The sequence below is a fragment of the Lichenostomus cassidix genome, chromosome W (assembly GCF_008360975.1).
Source record: "Lichenostomus cassidix isolate B80296 chromosome W, HeHo_3.0, whole genome shotgun sequence".
In the NCBI taxonomy this organism is placed as follows: domain Eukaryota; kingdom Metazoa; phylum Chordata; class Aves; order Passeriformes; family Meliphagidae; genus Lichenostomus; species Lichenostomus cassidix.
The window spans coordinates 838160-854424 of NC_139510.1; the positions used below are offsets into that span (position 1 = coordinate 838160).

The following is a 16265-nucleotide window of genomic DNA, read 5'->3' on the forward strand; positions in this document are numbered from 1 at the left end:
TTTGTTCCAGCACTGCACTGCTGTTTCTTGCTGGCTAACGCTGTTGGTTAGCTCTGGTTCGCTGTCAGAGCTGTCTATCATTTTCTCATCCTCGGGGAGGGGCTGCGTTTCAGGCACTATTGCTGACGTGGGCGGGTGAGGCGGTGGAAGGAGGCATGGACAGCTTGCGGCGCCGCTCACCAGGGTGCCTTCTGCGACTTCCGCCCTCTGCTCCAGTTGACTGGAAACCGAGGTCGGAGCAACTTCCGCTTTTGCTCCTGGGTCGCGGCGTGCGGCGGCGGTGCAGCTTTTCTCGAGCAGGTTTTTCAGGTTAGAATTTTCATATTTTTTGAGGAGTTCAGAGATGGTCGAACACGATTCGGCCTTTTGCCCTTTTATCACTTTCGACCCACCAAACAAACTCTTCATCTCTTCCGCCATTTGTTTTTGCGGTGGCGGAGCGGAGCGGGCGTGCGGCGCTGATGGAAGAGCCAAGGACGGAGTGACCCCGTGGCACCGACCGACCTCTAGCCACTTGGTCACGGCAAATAGCAGAGAGGGTGTGTTAAGAAAACCGTGCTTCTAAGTATAGGAAATAAGCTTATCTAAGTTTTTTTTCCTTTACTCCTTCCTCTCGCTTGGCGAGAATATTAAGGAGCAAATTTTTGTGCCGCTGCAAGTTCTATGACCATGCTCCCGGCGCGGAGCAGAAGGGCGCGACCCTCCTCACCTTGACCGTGACTTTCCGTCTCCAGCTGGCTTCTCCACCTGTGCGACTCCCCTGCTTCCACCGCCGAATTGATGCGATTCTCTAGCGACTTTGTGATATTCGTGCTCTAAGCACCGTACTCGTAGTACCGTCCCTGTTGCAGGACGCCAAATGTTGGGGGTCGCCAGAGTCTGACACACGTCCTCACAGAGGTAACGGTGTCATCTCCCTTTATTTTCAGGAAGCAAGCATTATTATAGACAAAAGCACTGTTCACGCGACACACTGGTATATATGATTGGATAAAAGCTTAAGTTCATGCACCTAATCTAACTTGCTAATTGGCTGTAGGCTTTTAATCACGCTCTCTAAGCATTAGCTAAAGCTCTGTCTATGTAACTGCTTTATCTTGTTTAGAATTCTTTTATGATGTTCACATTCTTGGCTCTTTACGTTTTGTTATCTCCTGGGAAAGAGACTTCAGAGTCAGTCACACGGGCTGAATTGTACAAAAAATCTCATTTATATGGCTTGTTCTGCAACATGGAAACACTAGGATTGTCTGTTAAGGGTTTTGTTTGGGTCACTGGAATGATTTTGAAATGTGGAAAACGAGCACCCCCAGAAAGTAGTGGGGGTGGGGGCTAGAGGAAGGGCAGAATAAGCCCCTGAATGAACTGGTTAGAAAGATACAGCAAATGTATGTAAGGAAAGATAAAGGAAAGGCAAAGGCAAAGATGATGCCAAAGGTATTACAGCCCCAAAAGAATAAACTGCAGGGCCCCCAGGGCAGAGGAGACAGGGTCGGCCACCAAGATGTGGCAAAGGCGTTCCCTCCTCAGCAGGAGAAAGCCAATCAAAGCAGCGGCTGATAAGAGATCAGTGTACTATCCGCAGGGCAGAGAGACACTGAAAGAAAGAATGTCTGTGGAAACAACTGGATCCTCAGGGGGAGGAAGTCCAGCGATTAATAGAAATTGATAAGGATGTCAGGGGCTCCCATTATACCAGAGATGCCCCACACAGGAGCCCTTGATAAATTTTAAGGTGGGCCTAGATTGAGAGGAGATGTGAAAGACCTTAATTCACTTTAAATTTTATCCCTAAGAGAAGAAATTGTCAACAAAATCTTCAAGTGTTCAAGGAGAATGTGGAAAAGATGAAGTGTGCGGCTTATTCAGCCACTATTGATAGATGTGGGGTATAAGTTTGAAATGCATTAATTTCTGTTTGTTCTTAATTGTAATTGTAATTTACTAGAAAGAGATTTGCTGGCTAAAGTTGGAATGCATATTAATATTGTGAAGAACTACAAAAGCTAACACTGTGGTATCTTTGTCTGAGAAGTCATGCTGAAATAACCAAAAAGTGTGGGCAGCCTCAATGAAAAGGGTATAATAGACAATGAAAATAAATCAATAGTAATAGTATAATTGGCTATTCTCTATTTAAAGTAACTACCAAAATGTTATTGTGCTTAAAATACAAGTGCATGGTGGGTTCAAAAGTCTTTGGTGTACATAAGAATTTGGAATTTAGTTAACAAAAAAAAAAAAGAACAAAAAAACCCCTAAAGTTCCATGAGTAAGAACCCTCAGAAACCTCATTTGTATAAAGGAATGTGGTGGTTTTGATTGGCCCAAAACATCAGTGAGGTATCCTTAACATTTAAAAGAATGTTAAATTTCTTAGAAGCTGTTGTAGTAGGCCTGAGGAAGTGTCTGAGGGGTGGGGAGTGGCACAAAGATGGCTCCTGTGTGTCTTGAGTGAAAGTTCTGGAAGTTTTTCATCAAGTCCAGCAGAGCCAATCTCTGATGGCTCCGAGAGTGATGGACATGCTGCCAGCTAAGTGTGGGCTAATTAGAGGTGCTAGTTATGCCTCTGAGAAAACATATTTAAGAAAAAATCCAAACAAAGTAGGAACGCACTTCTTTGTAGTTAAAGAAGGAAGAGGAGGTAAAGGTAAAAATATGTGAGGGGAGAACAACATGGAAACACTAAGGGCAGTGAAGAAGGTGGGGGAGGAGGTGCTCCGGAGCTGAAAACCTTCTGCTAGCTGTAGTGAAGACCATGGGGGGAGCAGGAGGTCTCCCTGCAGCCCATAGAGTCCACAAGGATGCAGAAATTCACTCACAGCCTATGCCGTGGAGCAAGTGGATGCTTGGAGGAAGCTGTGAACCAGTTGGAGTCTCATTTAAAGAGTTAAAACTGCAAAGGCTTTGCAAAGGAGAGAAAGGCCTTGCTCCTGAGATGGAAGCAGCCTGGCCTCGTCTCGGGAGAGTCTGCACCTTATGAACAAAAAGACTCATGTTGCAGCAGAATTTGGGCAGGATGTTGCTCGTGAGATTGGACCCACGCCAAAGAAGTTCCCAGAGGACTGTCTCTCGTGGGTGAGACCCCATGGCTAAGTAGAGGACTCCTCTCTCTGATGGACTGACCAAAGAACAAACCCCTTACCCTGCCCCCTACCTGTGCTGTTAGTTTAGAAAGAGAGAAGGGGGGTGTGAGCAAAGAGACTGCTTCTTAAAAGGGAAGGAGTGAGAGCAGAGAAACTGTCTAGAGAGAGAGAAAGATAAGTAGAGATAAAGAGTATTTGTAGTAGAAGAATTGTGGCGATGAATAAATTTATGGACTTGCTCTGTGGACTGAGAAAATACCCCCACACCCTGCCCCCCTACCTGAACTGTTGGTTGGAAGGAGGAAAGGGGGTGAATAAAAATGGATTCGTAAGAGGGAAGAGGGTGAGTGAACAAAATAGCGTATGAAAAGCTTATTTTTACCTCTCATTTATCCTCCGACTCAGTTAAGTAATTAAATCACTTTGCAACTTTAAGTTTAAAGCCTGTCTGCCCTTTCTTCCGTGTGTCCTCCTACCAGTGTCTTATCTCACTTAACTCATGAAATTGGTGTGTGTTTTTACAGTTTTTTCTTTCCCCTCTCCTGCACATTTGCAGCAGGAAAGAGCAGAAGTGTTTGGCATTTAGTCAGGGTCAAACCCCGACAAGGAGATACCAAATTTTGTAATTACCTATTTGAGAGTTAAAGTCTCCTGCCTGGGTTACTATGAGTGGTTGGTTTTTTATGAACAGAGTTTTGCTCAAGTGCTTCTGAGTTCTTTAGCCTTCAAGCAGCCAAAGAAATTGCCTTAGAGGAGATGCAAATTGACACTGCTGAGGGAAAGTGTGAACAATGTCTTCCCCTCAAAACCAAGCTCTGCGTGCTTGCAGAGAAGGAAAACAAAACTGTCTGTGTTGCAAAATAAAACTAGCTAGCATAAAATATAAGATTCTCCGATGGGGGGTTGAAGGAGGCAAGAATTCATCCTTCTCCCCACTCTAACATGTGTTAACACTGTGCAAGTTTGTTTTAATATCATTAACAACTTTGAATGTTCAAGTGTCTCCTCATTAGATAAAAAGCTAAGTGTGTCCAGACGTGAGACAAGGAGCCACTCAAGCCACAGAAGCAAGAAGAACTGCTGACTTCCCTCACAACTGTGAGATATACGGCCAGAGACTCCTCTCTAATGTGAAACTCCAGACAAAGAGGACACAAAAGAACCATATTGGATAATATAATGTACAGTAAATCGGTTAAAAGCTGCAATGCCAAAATGAAACACATTAAATGGTTTTGCTTTTTGTATTTCCAGAACAGTGTTATCCACAGTCAGCTATCCTAGCAGAACCTTGCAATAATTGTGATAGCAAGTGTGGCTTTAGTTGCAAAGGGGTAAGTAAGCCAGAAAGAAAAGAAAGCTATACCCTTTTTAATGCATGCACATGAAACAACGGCCACATTAGCTAATGGACTTAAATCTAAATTTGCAAATAATAACAAAATAATTTTATTTTAAAATTAAAAGGTTTCAAAAAGATGGCTGGCTATTCTGCTAAGTATTAGTAAAATGTATTGTCACATTTCTAACTGTTGCTGTTACATGCATATTTGTTTGTCCAGCATTTGAGAATGCTAAGCCCCACAAAAGGAAGATACTGCCTTTGAGAAATCACTAGAGATCATGGACTGATCTGTCAGGCTTTGGGCTCTGCAATTTAAAAGATGCTTTTAAATTTAAAATAGCAGTTATGCTTTCCTCTTTCCTTTCTCCTCTGTCTGCTAGAATTCCCACCAAGAAGGGAAGGGGAGAGGGGTAATTCAACCCCCATTTCGGCAAGCTGCAAGGGCGGAAGGACCAGTTACTGTTAAAAGTGCCGTTTTTCAGCAGCAGATTTGAGGTGCTGAAAAGAGCTCGCAAAATCATATAGAAAAGATCCTGAATGCCTGCTGGATATTTGTGAGCATATTTGTTCTGTAAATTGAAAGATAGTCCAGATTTATGGAGAGTAAAATAAAAGAAAAAAAAAAAGGGGGAGAAAGCCTAATTAGGTCACAAGCAGAGAAAATTAACAGCACGAGAGTCCTAGTCAGTTCTTTCCTCTTTCCTTTCTGCTCTGTTTGCTGGAAATTCCACCAAGGTAGGGAAGAAAAGTACCCCAATTTACAAGCAAGAAAAGCTATCAGTGGCCTTGATCACTGTCTTGAGCCATGATGTGAGCTGCCAAAAACTGAAAAGAATAATGTCTCTGAGACACTTCAGGATGCCTGTGTGTGTAGTGTGTGTGTGGGGAGGGGACAGGTCAGGCCTTGCCCTGGTGAGACAGTGACCTGCTCCTCACCCCACCCCCAGAGCATCCCAGCCCTGCAGTGGTGTTCTCAGTCATGGACACAGCAGAGGCAGTGCTCCATTCTCCCCATCCCTGACTCCAGAGGAACCCAGAAAGCTGATTCCACTAGGGGATGAAGGGCCCAAGAAAGCCAAAGGAATTAACATTCCTCTTAGAATTTCTATAGATACCTTCTTCTTTGTCTTCAAAATAACTGCTCAAAATTCTAGACCTATGGGGGGCTAATATGTAAAATAAGAATCTAACTAAGCTAAGACCAAAGCCCAAGTGTTGGCCAGTGACCCCAGGGCAGGGTTGATATTGAATATGTGAAGACAGTGCCCATAAAGTTTTGCCCTTGGGATGGCAAGCTCGCTGTGCGATGACCAGTATTTCCCCACATTAATGTTGCTCCTATACTACAAGGCTTACTCCGAACTTTTATCCGAATAGATAGGCCACCAGATTTCACATCTTTGTCAGGTGGTTTATACCCTAGCTCGGAGTAAGCAAACTAGAGAAAAATCTTTCTGCCACTGTAGAGACAATAATGAATGCCAATGCAGAAGCCATAAGAGCACAGCAAATCGCGATTAAGAGCATCTCACAATTGACTATAGATTTGCTATATGCTAAAAGAGGAAGAGTATGAACAGTTATTAATATAAGCTGTTGCAATTCTGTTAATCCTAGCTTAAACAATTGTTTGCAATAGTTATTTGTATTATTGCATTGTTATTTACTGACTGTATTAGTAGTTATTGCTGTATGATAGTATGTACTTGAAATAGCAATGCTTATTCTCAATAGTAAAAGTACAAACTTAGAAATAAGATAGAGAAAAGTACTTACTTTTGAAAGGAATAAGGGAGTGTCTTTACAAACAAATGACTGGTAAAGATAGGACCTGAGTCTGCTGGTAAGATAACATGGATACTGAGAGATAGAAGAAACAATGGGTAGGATTTCCATAGGAATTTCTCTAATTTGACTTACCCAAGACTGTGAAATAAACTACAGGAACAGAGACACAAAAGAAGAAAAAAAGGGGAATGTGTATTGGGGGTACCTGTATTAGGGGGGGATGTATATTAATAAGGCGTTCTGGGAAGTCTGTACCTCTCGAGTACCTCAGCCAATGGGGAATTGTTGGAAAACGCAGTTTTCCAGCAAAACTTATGCTAACTAAAACAGGCCTGAACGGAGCCTCAGCATAGCCAAGCCTCAGTGAAAGTTGTTTTGAAGAAGCTGATGCCTGAGAACCACAGCTGTGTTTCTGAGCTGTGGGAAGAATGTCAGGAGAAAGATTAGGGAGTCAGAAGTGTTATGAGAAAAGAATAAGGGAGTTAACAGGAGGATCCCTGAATGTGTGAGAACAGACTGCAGGTGTGTGTATAGCTATGAATAGTAACTTCTGTAACAGTATATGAGTTTCTCGTTTGGTGAAATAAAATGGAGCTTACTTTATATCTCATATTGAGACTGCCGTGAGTTCCCTCTCGTCGTTTCTCTTTAAATGGTGACCCCGACGACTACGGACCCTAACAGCGGAGTTTTACGACCCTGCTTCTGAGAGCGGCGGGAACGGAGAGGCGCCGAAGCTGTGCAGCGACGGTGTGTCAAAATCTTCGCCCGAATCGGGGGAGATCCCAGCGACACAGGCCGAATAGGACCTGCCTACCGTGGGGGCTACACTTCGGTGAACTGCACAAACTCTGGCGACTGCGAGCTCCGACAGAGTGCTTAGACGGTGTCGACCAGGACCCTGAAAACCAGCTGGACCATAATGGAATCAGAAGTAGCCCAAGACTTATTATTACGCTTTTTAGAAAAGCGCGGAGTAAGCAAAGATGCTTTAAAATACTTAGCCGCTTTAGTTGCTGCAGGGAAAGATAAAGGGTTGTTTGCTGACCCTGATTTACTGTTTGATGAGGTCGAATGGCGAAAGGTTGAACATATCTTGTTTGATGGATTGCTAGAGGGTGATAAAACATGCAATAAATTAGGGAGACTGTGGAAAGAAGTCATTAATTGCTTCCAATGGTTTCAAGCAGAAAAGAAAATAGCTGCCGTAGCTACTGACAAGTTGGGATCAGATGCCGGGGGAGAGCACTTTGAATCGGGAAAAGGAGTGGGAGAAATTGAGCATCCCGCTCCGGGCATGCTTGCTGTGGGCGCAGATCCACCCAGCTTGCCCCCGCCGGGAAAGTGCAAAGTGTTAGGAGCGCAGGGATCTTTAACGAAACACTGTACTACATCTGATTTAAACCCTGTTAGTACACCGGGCTCTGAAGAGTGGCCCAGCGCACCTCCCCCGCCTGCTGAAATTTGTGTTCCTGTCAGACAGGCTCTTCAGAGCGATTCTCGATTATTTGGCAAGCGTAGATTTAATTGGAAAGGCATTGCAGAAAAAGCTGTACAAGAAGGTAACATACAAATTGCAGAAACACTAACATTGCTAAGTCGAGCTGAGCAAGCATTTCCTGTAGTTTTTGAACCGCTAGAAGGGGGTGGGCAGCAAGCGACCCATGTTGCTACCGATTGGAAGCTGCTCACGCAGCTGCGTAGCACAGCTACTGAATCGGGTCTGCATGGTGAACCAACAAGAGTAATGTTGAATTATATTTGGGGAAATTACATACTGTGCCCAGAAGACATCAAAAATATTATTAAAATGATTATGACCCAATCACAACAGCTGCTGTGGCAAGCTCACTGGCAAGAGCTGTGCCATCAGTCAGCAAGTCAGCCACGGGGGGAAAATGACCCCTTACAAGGGGTCATCCCAGAACAATTAATGGGCCAAGGCCGGTGGGCTACAATTATTGAACAATTGCAATTGGGTCCAGACATTTTTATAGAATCCATGCGAACTGCACGAGATGCTATTTTCAGAGTGCACACTACCCCCCCCACACCATCCTACATGTCTATTAAACAAGGAAGAGATGAGTCTTTTGCTAGCTTTGTTGATAAAGTCTCAGCTGCAATGCTGAATGCTGGGGTAGAACCGTGGATGTCAGGAGCATTATTGCGCCAGTGTGTGACAGAAAATTGTAACCAGCAAACGAAAAGTATTCTTATCACACTGCCCATAAATGCTACCCTGGAAATGATGTTAGAACGTATGAGTCGTGTACCAGTAGGCACCCAGGCATTTGTAGCAGAGTTAGTGACAGCTATGGGAGATAAGCTAGGAGAGAAATTAGCCCAAGCACAGTCTCAAGCCTTTGCTGCTTTAGGGCCACTGCGACCCCTTAGCTTGCCTGCAGGAGGGGCAAAATTAGTGAAAGGTGTGAAGTGTTACCGTTGTGGGCTTGAAGGACACACAAAGAAGCAATGTAAAGATCCAGTCTGGTGTAAGAAATGCAACAACGATACCCACGCCACGCTAGCTTGTCGGCGATCGGGAAACGCGAAGAAGAGCGTGTCCAGCCGCCGCGCCCTGACACAAATAGCAGCTCCAGCCCTCACCCCCGCGACTATCCCACCACCTCATCCTTCATACACAACGACATCTCCGCCGATGAGCTCGCCCGCCGTCAATCCCTTCGATCAGCAAACATCCTCCGACCTGCCACCAAAGGAAGCCTCGGCCTGGACCTGGCAACAGCAGTAGGTGTAACAATCATCGATTTGCGCCCTGTAAAAGTTCCCACTAGGATTCAAGGCCCGCTCTGCATTAACAACGAACCTGTGGGCGCGCTTCTAGTGGGTCCTTCATCTGCTAGCATAAAAGGACTGTTCGTATTACCAGGAATAATTGATGCTGATTTTACAGGTGAAATTCACATCATGGTGCAAACTATGTTTCCCCCCATTTATATTCCTAAAAATACAAGACTAGCTCAACTCGTCCCGCTCCCGCAAATGGTCGCACAGATGCAACAACACGAGGCACTCGTGGATCGCGGAGCCGGTGGATTTGGCTCTACAGGAGAACTTGCAATGTTAACAGTTCCATTAACAGAACGACCAGTTGTGGAAACTACTTGGATTCGGGGAGATATCTCCCAAACATTGCCAGCATTACTTGATACAGGTGCAGATATTACGATAATGTCTACCGCCTGTTGGCCAACTGAATGGCCACATCACCATACTTTGAGTGGAATTGAAGGCGTTGGGGGTTCAGTTTCAGTACAGCGGAGCTCTGACCCAATTCAAGTAGCCATCGAGGGCAGAGTGGCGACAGTCCATGTAACTATTATGCCCTTACCAAAAAGAGTGAATGCCTTAATTGGCCGGGATGTGCTAGACCAACTGGGACTTGTGTTAACCAATCAGCATTTTCCCCAGCGGTCGCTGTCGGATGGACTTTCCTGATCCAGCTCACATGGACTACAGACAAGCCTGTATGGATAGGGCAGTGGCCGCTAAAAGGGGAAAGTCTAGAACAAGCACAGCTGTTAGTGCAAGAACAATTGCAACAAGGACACCTGCGACCTTCCACGAGCCCCTGGAACACACCCATTTTTGTCATCAAGAAAAAATCTGGCAAGTATAGACTGCTACATGACCTGCGAGCAGTTAATGCACAAATGCAGGCAATGGGGGCCCTCCAGCCTGGATTGCCAAACCCTGCCATGCTTCCTGAGGGATGGCACCTGTTGATCATCGACCTGAAAGACTGCTTTTTTACAATTCCGCTGCATCCAGTGGACACTGCACGATTTGCTTTTACCCTACCAACAATTAACAGAGAAGCCCCTTTCTTGAGATTTGAATGGACTGTTCTGCCACAGGGAATGAAAAATAGCCCCACCCTGTGCCAACTGTTTGTAGCCAATGCGCTACAACCCATTCGTACAGCATGGCCTGGAACAGTGATTTATCACTATATGGATGACATTTTATTTGCCCAGGCCTCAGCCTTTACTAGCGAACAAGAAAATATGCTTCAACAACAATTAGGCAGACATGGACTAGCCATTGCCCCTGTAAAGATCCAACGTTCTCCTGTTTGGAAATACTTAGGATGGCAAATAACACAAGGGCATGTGAGACCACAAAAATTACAGCTTAACACACAAGTGAAAACGTTACATGACGCACAGCACCTCCTAGGCGATATTCAATGGTTACGTCCAGTTATTGGCATTTCAAACGATGACATTGATGCCTTGCGACCACTGCTACAAGGCACCGACCCAGCACGGACAGTACATCCAACCCCGCTGCAACAGCAGATTATTCAGAAAATCGGCACACAAATTGCACAACGCTGGGTTGATCGTTGCGACCCGGACATTCCAGTAGATCTTACAATTTTAAGCGGCGAAAAACAAATCCTTGGTGCACTTACGCAGTGCAAAAATAAAAAGGGGGAGTATAAGGTGAAAATATTGGAATGGCTGTTCACTAGCATTCAGCCCAAAACTACAATACAACAAAAGGTTGAAAACATAGCAGAATTGATCCAGAAGGGTCGCACCAGGATTTTACAGTTAACAAGCCAAGAGCCGGAAACCATTTACCTGCCGATGAAGCGACAAAACCTCGAGTGGTATCTTCAGCATTCACAAGCGCTGCAAATCAGCCTGCTGTCTCAAGCAGTGAAAATTAGGGTGGAGCCACTGCGATCTACCACCCTGCGTTGGGTGAGTAACCAAGATTGGATTACAATACCTAAAAGGAGTGAGCGCCCATTGCAAAACGCAGTGACAGTTTTTACAGATGCAGGACGGAAATCTCGATGCGCAGCAGCAACTTGGATGCAAGACGGCAAATGGCATCATCACATATTAGCCGCGAAAGAAGAAGACTCACTGCAAACCCTGGAACTGGCAGCAGTCGTTTGGGCCTTTGTGAACTGGCACTCTACGGAGTTAAATGTAATCTCTGACTCCATGTATGTCACTGGCATAGTACAGCGTATCGAAGATGCCCGGCTCAAAGATTGCCAAAATAAACGACTGTTCGAACTATTGAGACAGCTGCAGGCTGCAATTTATCAGCGAGAATGCGCCTATGCTGTCATTCACATACGAAGCCACAAATGGTCAAAAGGCCTTGGGGAAGGCAATGAGAGAGCGGATCGTTTAGTTTCAGTAATGGTGCCACTGAGCGAATTTGTTAAGGCCAGAGAAGCTCACAACACTTTTCATCAAAATGCCAAGGGACTCTTCCACCAATTTAAGATTACTATGGAAGAAGCAAGAGGCATTGTCAGAGCTTGCCCTAGTTGTAGCCATCATGGGCCAGGCCTAGGAATTGGAGTAAATCCACGAGGTTTAGGCCCTTGTGAACTTTGGCAGATGGATGTTACCCATGTCCCACAGTTTGGCCGATTAAAGTATGTGCATGTTACAATTGACACATACAGCAGATTTCTGTGGGCCACGGCTCAAGCAGGAGAAAAGGCCACCCACGTCATACGGCATTTGACAAGCTGTTTCGCAGTTATGGGAGTGCCGCAGCAGATCAAGACCGACAATGGGCCCGCATATATCGGCGAAAAAATGCGACAATTCTGTCAACAGTGGGGGGTCAAGCATGTAACAGGCATTCCCCATTCACCAACGGGACAAGCCATTGTTGAGCGAGCAAAACAGACTCTAAAACGATACTTAGACAAATTCAATGATGTTCGTGATGTTAGTGAAAAGCTAGCTAAAACATTGTTTGTGTTAAACTATTTGTGTATTTTTTCAGACCAGGATTCTCCTCCTGCACAAGTGCATGGCCGAGCTCCCGCTTCAGAGCATAAGGAACCCATGATGGTCATGTATCGTGACCCGTGCTCAGGCCTGTGGCGAGGCCCGGCAGAAGTGAAATATATAGGGCGCGGTTACATGTGTGTGCTTACATCCACAGGTACACAGTGGGTCCCTGCGAAGTGGACCAAAGCTGTTCCTCGTGCTGCTAGCGATCAAGGCTCTAATATCGGGCTCAGCCACGACCCTCATAACGAAGGTTGAAGAAAGACAGAACCTGTGGGTGACTTGGGCCAATGCAACGCATAACCCAGAATTTTGCCTCAGTTTGCAATCAGCTACTGCACCATTTAAAACATGTTTAGTCGGTGTGCCTTTGTTCAGTTTTGAGGCGTTTAGCAATTATAGCACCTATCTTAAATGTTCTATAGCGAAAAGCACCTCTTGGTGTGCTGCAAACCTAATCAACCAGTTAAATACTACCTTGCCTTGGGACCCAGAGGAGTTGCATCTCTTGGGGTCCATGAAAATTGGTAACACCTCCAGCAATTGGACCCAAACATGCATTTGGTTTGGAAATAGACAACAAAACCCAACCCTAAGTTATTCTAACAAAGGCTGGACAAATGTCAGCCCAATAAATATAGCAGATTTTTCATACACTGGTAAAGGCGGCTATTGCGGAAGTAACAACACTGCTAATCAAAGTTTGGGTGCTTTGGGAGCTGAAATAAAGAAATCACCAATTACGATTTGGAACAACGGAACGCCAAAAGCGTTACCCCCATCTGTATTCTTAATATGTGGAGATAGAGCATGGCAAGGAGTCCCTCATAACATCTTTGGAGGGCCATGTTATTTAGGAGAACTAACTCTTTTAGCACCCAACCATCGCATGTGGCTTAGCGTAGTCGCTGAGCCAAAACGCCAACAGCGCTCTCTGTCTCACCAACTAAATTCACGGTGCAAAGATGATGTTGAATTATGGTCAGTAACAGCTAAAGTGTTCACATCCCTGTTTACCCCCGGAATAGCTGCTGCAAGAGCCCTCAGGCAAATTGAAAAACTTGCATGTTGGACAGTTAAACAAGCAAATGTTACTACTAATATCCTTTCCCAATTGCTGCTTGACCAAAAGAGTTTGCGACATGCCGTGCTTCAAAATCGAGCTGCTATTGATTTCTTATTATTAGCTCAAGGCCATGGTTGTAAAGACTTCGAGGGGATGTGCTGCTTTAATTTGTCAGATCATAGCAATTCCATCCATAAGCAATTAGAGTGGTTGAAAAAGCACACCTCCACAATTACAGTTGATGTCAATCCTTTAGACAAATGGTTGTCATCCCTGTTTGGAGGTCTGTCACCATGGTTGATACCCTTGCTTAAAGAAGGTCTACGTTGGTTAGTGATTCTTATATTAATAGTTATTGTAGTGAAAATTACTTATAAGTGTGTTGTTAAGCAAATTAATCAAACAACTGACGGAATCTTGCTCGCCCAAAAGAGAAAAGGGGGAATTGTTACACAATGGCTTAAAGATCACGGACATGACTTATTAGAAGGATTGTGCGAGCAAGATCACTGTTAGGCTAAGTAGCACTTAGACCATGTACAGGCCGCAGCAGCTCGCTTCCCTTGGGAACGCTTCGTGAGAAAATATCAAAAATGCAGCTGTGTGAAGAATGTACGGGAGGAAACTTGTGATTAACAGAGAATGAAGGAAAACACCTTGTAGATGTGGGAATAGAGTGTGAAAAAAAAATGTAAGTTGTAAAGTTATACTGAACAGTCTAAACTACCTGTTAAGTGCCTTTAGTTAAATATAGATTCTGTTAAAGTTAAGTAATAGTGAATTTAAATTCTATTAAGTTCTATTAGAGTTACAATTCTGTTAAATAATATTAAGTGATGTAAATGTTAAATTCTGTTAAGTTTTAAATTTTGTTAGAGTTAAGTTGTTAAAGTGATATCAATGTTAACCTCCATTATAGTGAAGTCCTATTTGTTAGTTTAAAATAAGATTTAATAAGATTAAGTTTTATTCATTTTCGGTGATATTAATTTTAAGTTGTAAATTTGTTAGTTTATATTATTGCACAAAAAGCTTTGCAGTTTTATCTTTCTTAGTTAAAGTCAAATAATAATATCTACTATTTTCAAATATTTCATCTCATTTTATATAGTTAACTACAAAAACAGTAACATGATAAAACACTCTTCTTATTAATATTAATCAAAGTTTGATGTTCTAAGAAATCCCTTTTGCTTAGCACCTAAGCTCTGGCCAAGCTTTGGTCCTAATTAATTGGGAAACATGCCATGAGTCCCAAGAGTTTATAAAAGCTAAACCTTCTTCCAGGTTAACTTGGGGTCCTTGTCCGGAAAAGGTTCTCCAAGCTTTACCTGTGAAGTGAATGTTTTCAGCAATGACAGTTCCTAGACCATGGCAACATATCTAAATAACTAGTGAAATTTCCTTAAGTAAACTTATAACAATTCTAATAATAAAAATTACTTATAGCAAAGCAAATTAATCTGATAACAGACAACGTCTGTTCTCACAAGCGAAACAGGGGAACTGTTGGAAAACGCAGTTTTCCAGCAAAACTTATGCTAACTAAAACAGGCCTGAACGGAGCCTCAGCATAGCCAGGCCTCAGTGAAAGTTGTTTTGAAGAGCTGACGCCTGAGAACCACAGCTGTGTTTCTGAGCTGTGGGAAGAATGTCAGGAGAAAGATTAGGGAGTCAGAAGTGTTATGAGAAAAGAATAAGGGAGTTAACAGGAGGATCCCTGAATGTGTGAGAACAGACTGCAGGTGTGTGTATAGCTATGAATAGTAACTTCTGTAACAGTATATAAGTTTCTCGTTTGGTGAAATAAAATGGAGCTTACTTTATATCTCATATTGAGACTGCCGTGAGTTCCCTCTCGTCGTTTCTCTTTAGGGAATGAGAGAGGGAAATGCAGCTGGGAATTAGGATAAAAGAAGCTGCGTCCTCTAGCAATTTGAGAGAGACCCCATGGGAAATGCCCATGACCTCTCCTTTTATTCATGAATAAAGTTACAGGACTCCTCTGTCTCCTTTTTGGACATAAACCTCCGGCGTTTGTGGATTCATTTTCATGACAAAATGGGGACTCGTCCAGGATCCTTCCACCGTCCGGGGGCAGTGGGCAGCAAGCGGAGCTGAAGGCGCCCCTCACCAAGTTTCAGTAATCAGCTCACCTTGGTGGCTGCTGGCACCAGGCGATTGATTGGGTACCCAAGACTGTCCAGGAGACAGACGAGCGGCAGACCAAGAAGGTCCGTGAAGAGTCCACAGGGAAGGACCACTAGAAAATCTCACCAGTGAGTACAGTGGGATCCTTGGAGAGTAAACCTGGGAAGGCACCCATGGAGGGTGGCATAGGTAAAACAGGGCACCCATGAAGGGTTGCAAAGGTAAAGCTGTGAAGGGGCCCCAGCACAAGGGATGACGATCCCAAAAATGTAAGGACATGGACGCTCAAGGAGGGCAGTAAGGGAAAGTAGAGAAGGGGTCTCGACAATCCATGCCCAAGTGAGGCAACAAGGGGAACTGCAGTGGATTTTGTGGTGAGGGGGTGAGTTGGTCCCCTAGTGCCTTTGGGAAAAGCAGGTCTGATACCTGCAGTGGATCTTGTAGCTGCTGTGATGTTTGTTTGTGTGTGCATGTGTGTGCGCGTATGAATTATCTGTGCTAATTTATATTTTCATGCAGGGATGTCCACAGGGAAAAAAAAAAAAGTAACTAGTTGAGTGTTAAAACATGTTTTGAATGTGTGTTGAATTTTGGGGTGTATGCTGTTTCTCTGTGTGTGTTAATAGGTATCTCTTTGAGACTTGTGTGTGTGTGTGTGTAGCTGAAGAAATGTGGTTTGTTACCAAGAGAGCCAAAACAGTGTATGATACTGGCTTTAAAGAAGGATAACAGAAGTAAATCTCTGAAATATGGCTGTGTAAAAGGTTGTAGTAGAAAGAGGTGTCTGATGTATGATCCCACAGAAAAGGAGGTGCGGGGCTGGGAGCATGGGTTAGGGGCCTATGGAGAGTTGCAGAGCCAAGCTGGAGCTGTGGGACAGCTGTGGGCTCAGCACCAGGCAGTCCCTGACCCTGCCACCCTCTGGTGTGCCACCTCCCGGCCTCTGTGAGGCTGCAGGGCACCCCGGTCACCTGTGGTGCTGCTGGCCGTGCCCCCGGGGAGTGCCAGAGGGGGGCTGCGTTTGGACACTG

General features: G+C 44.5%; 1 protein-coding gene across 1 annotated transcript; it reads left to right on the plus strand.

Moving 5' to 3' along the window:
• Positions 1-11759: 11759 nt before the first annotated feature.
• On the plus strand, positions 11760-13671 carry LOC146425284 (uncharacterized). The gene is made up of 2 exons (XM_085041418.1): positions 11760-11852; positions 12172-13671. Exons 1-2 carry the CDS (start codon positions 11760-11762, stop codon positions 13597-13599), a joined length of 1521 nt encoding a protein of 506 aa, XP_084897544.1. The 3' UTR covers positions 13600-13671.
• The last annotated feature ends 2594 nt before the right edge of the window (positions 13672-16265 follow it).

Coding starts and splice junctions, on each gene's coding strand:
- LOC146425284 (XM_085041418.1), top strand. CDS start 11,760: ATGGGAGTGCCGCAGCAGATCAAGACCGACAATGGGCCCGCATATATC. Junction 11,853..12,171: donor AACAGTGGGGGGTCAAGCAT/GTAACAGGCATT, acceptor TTACATCCACAG/GTACACAGTGGGTCCCTGCG.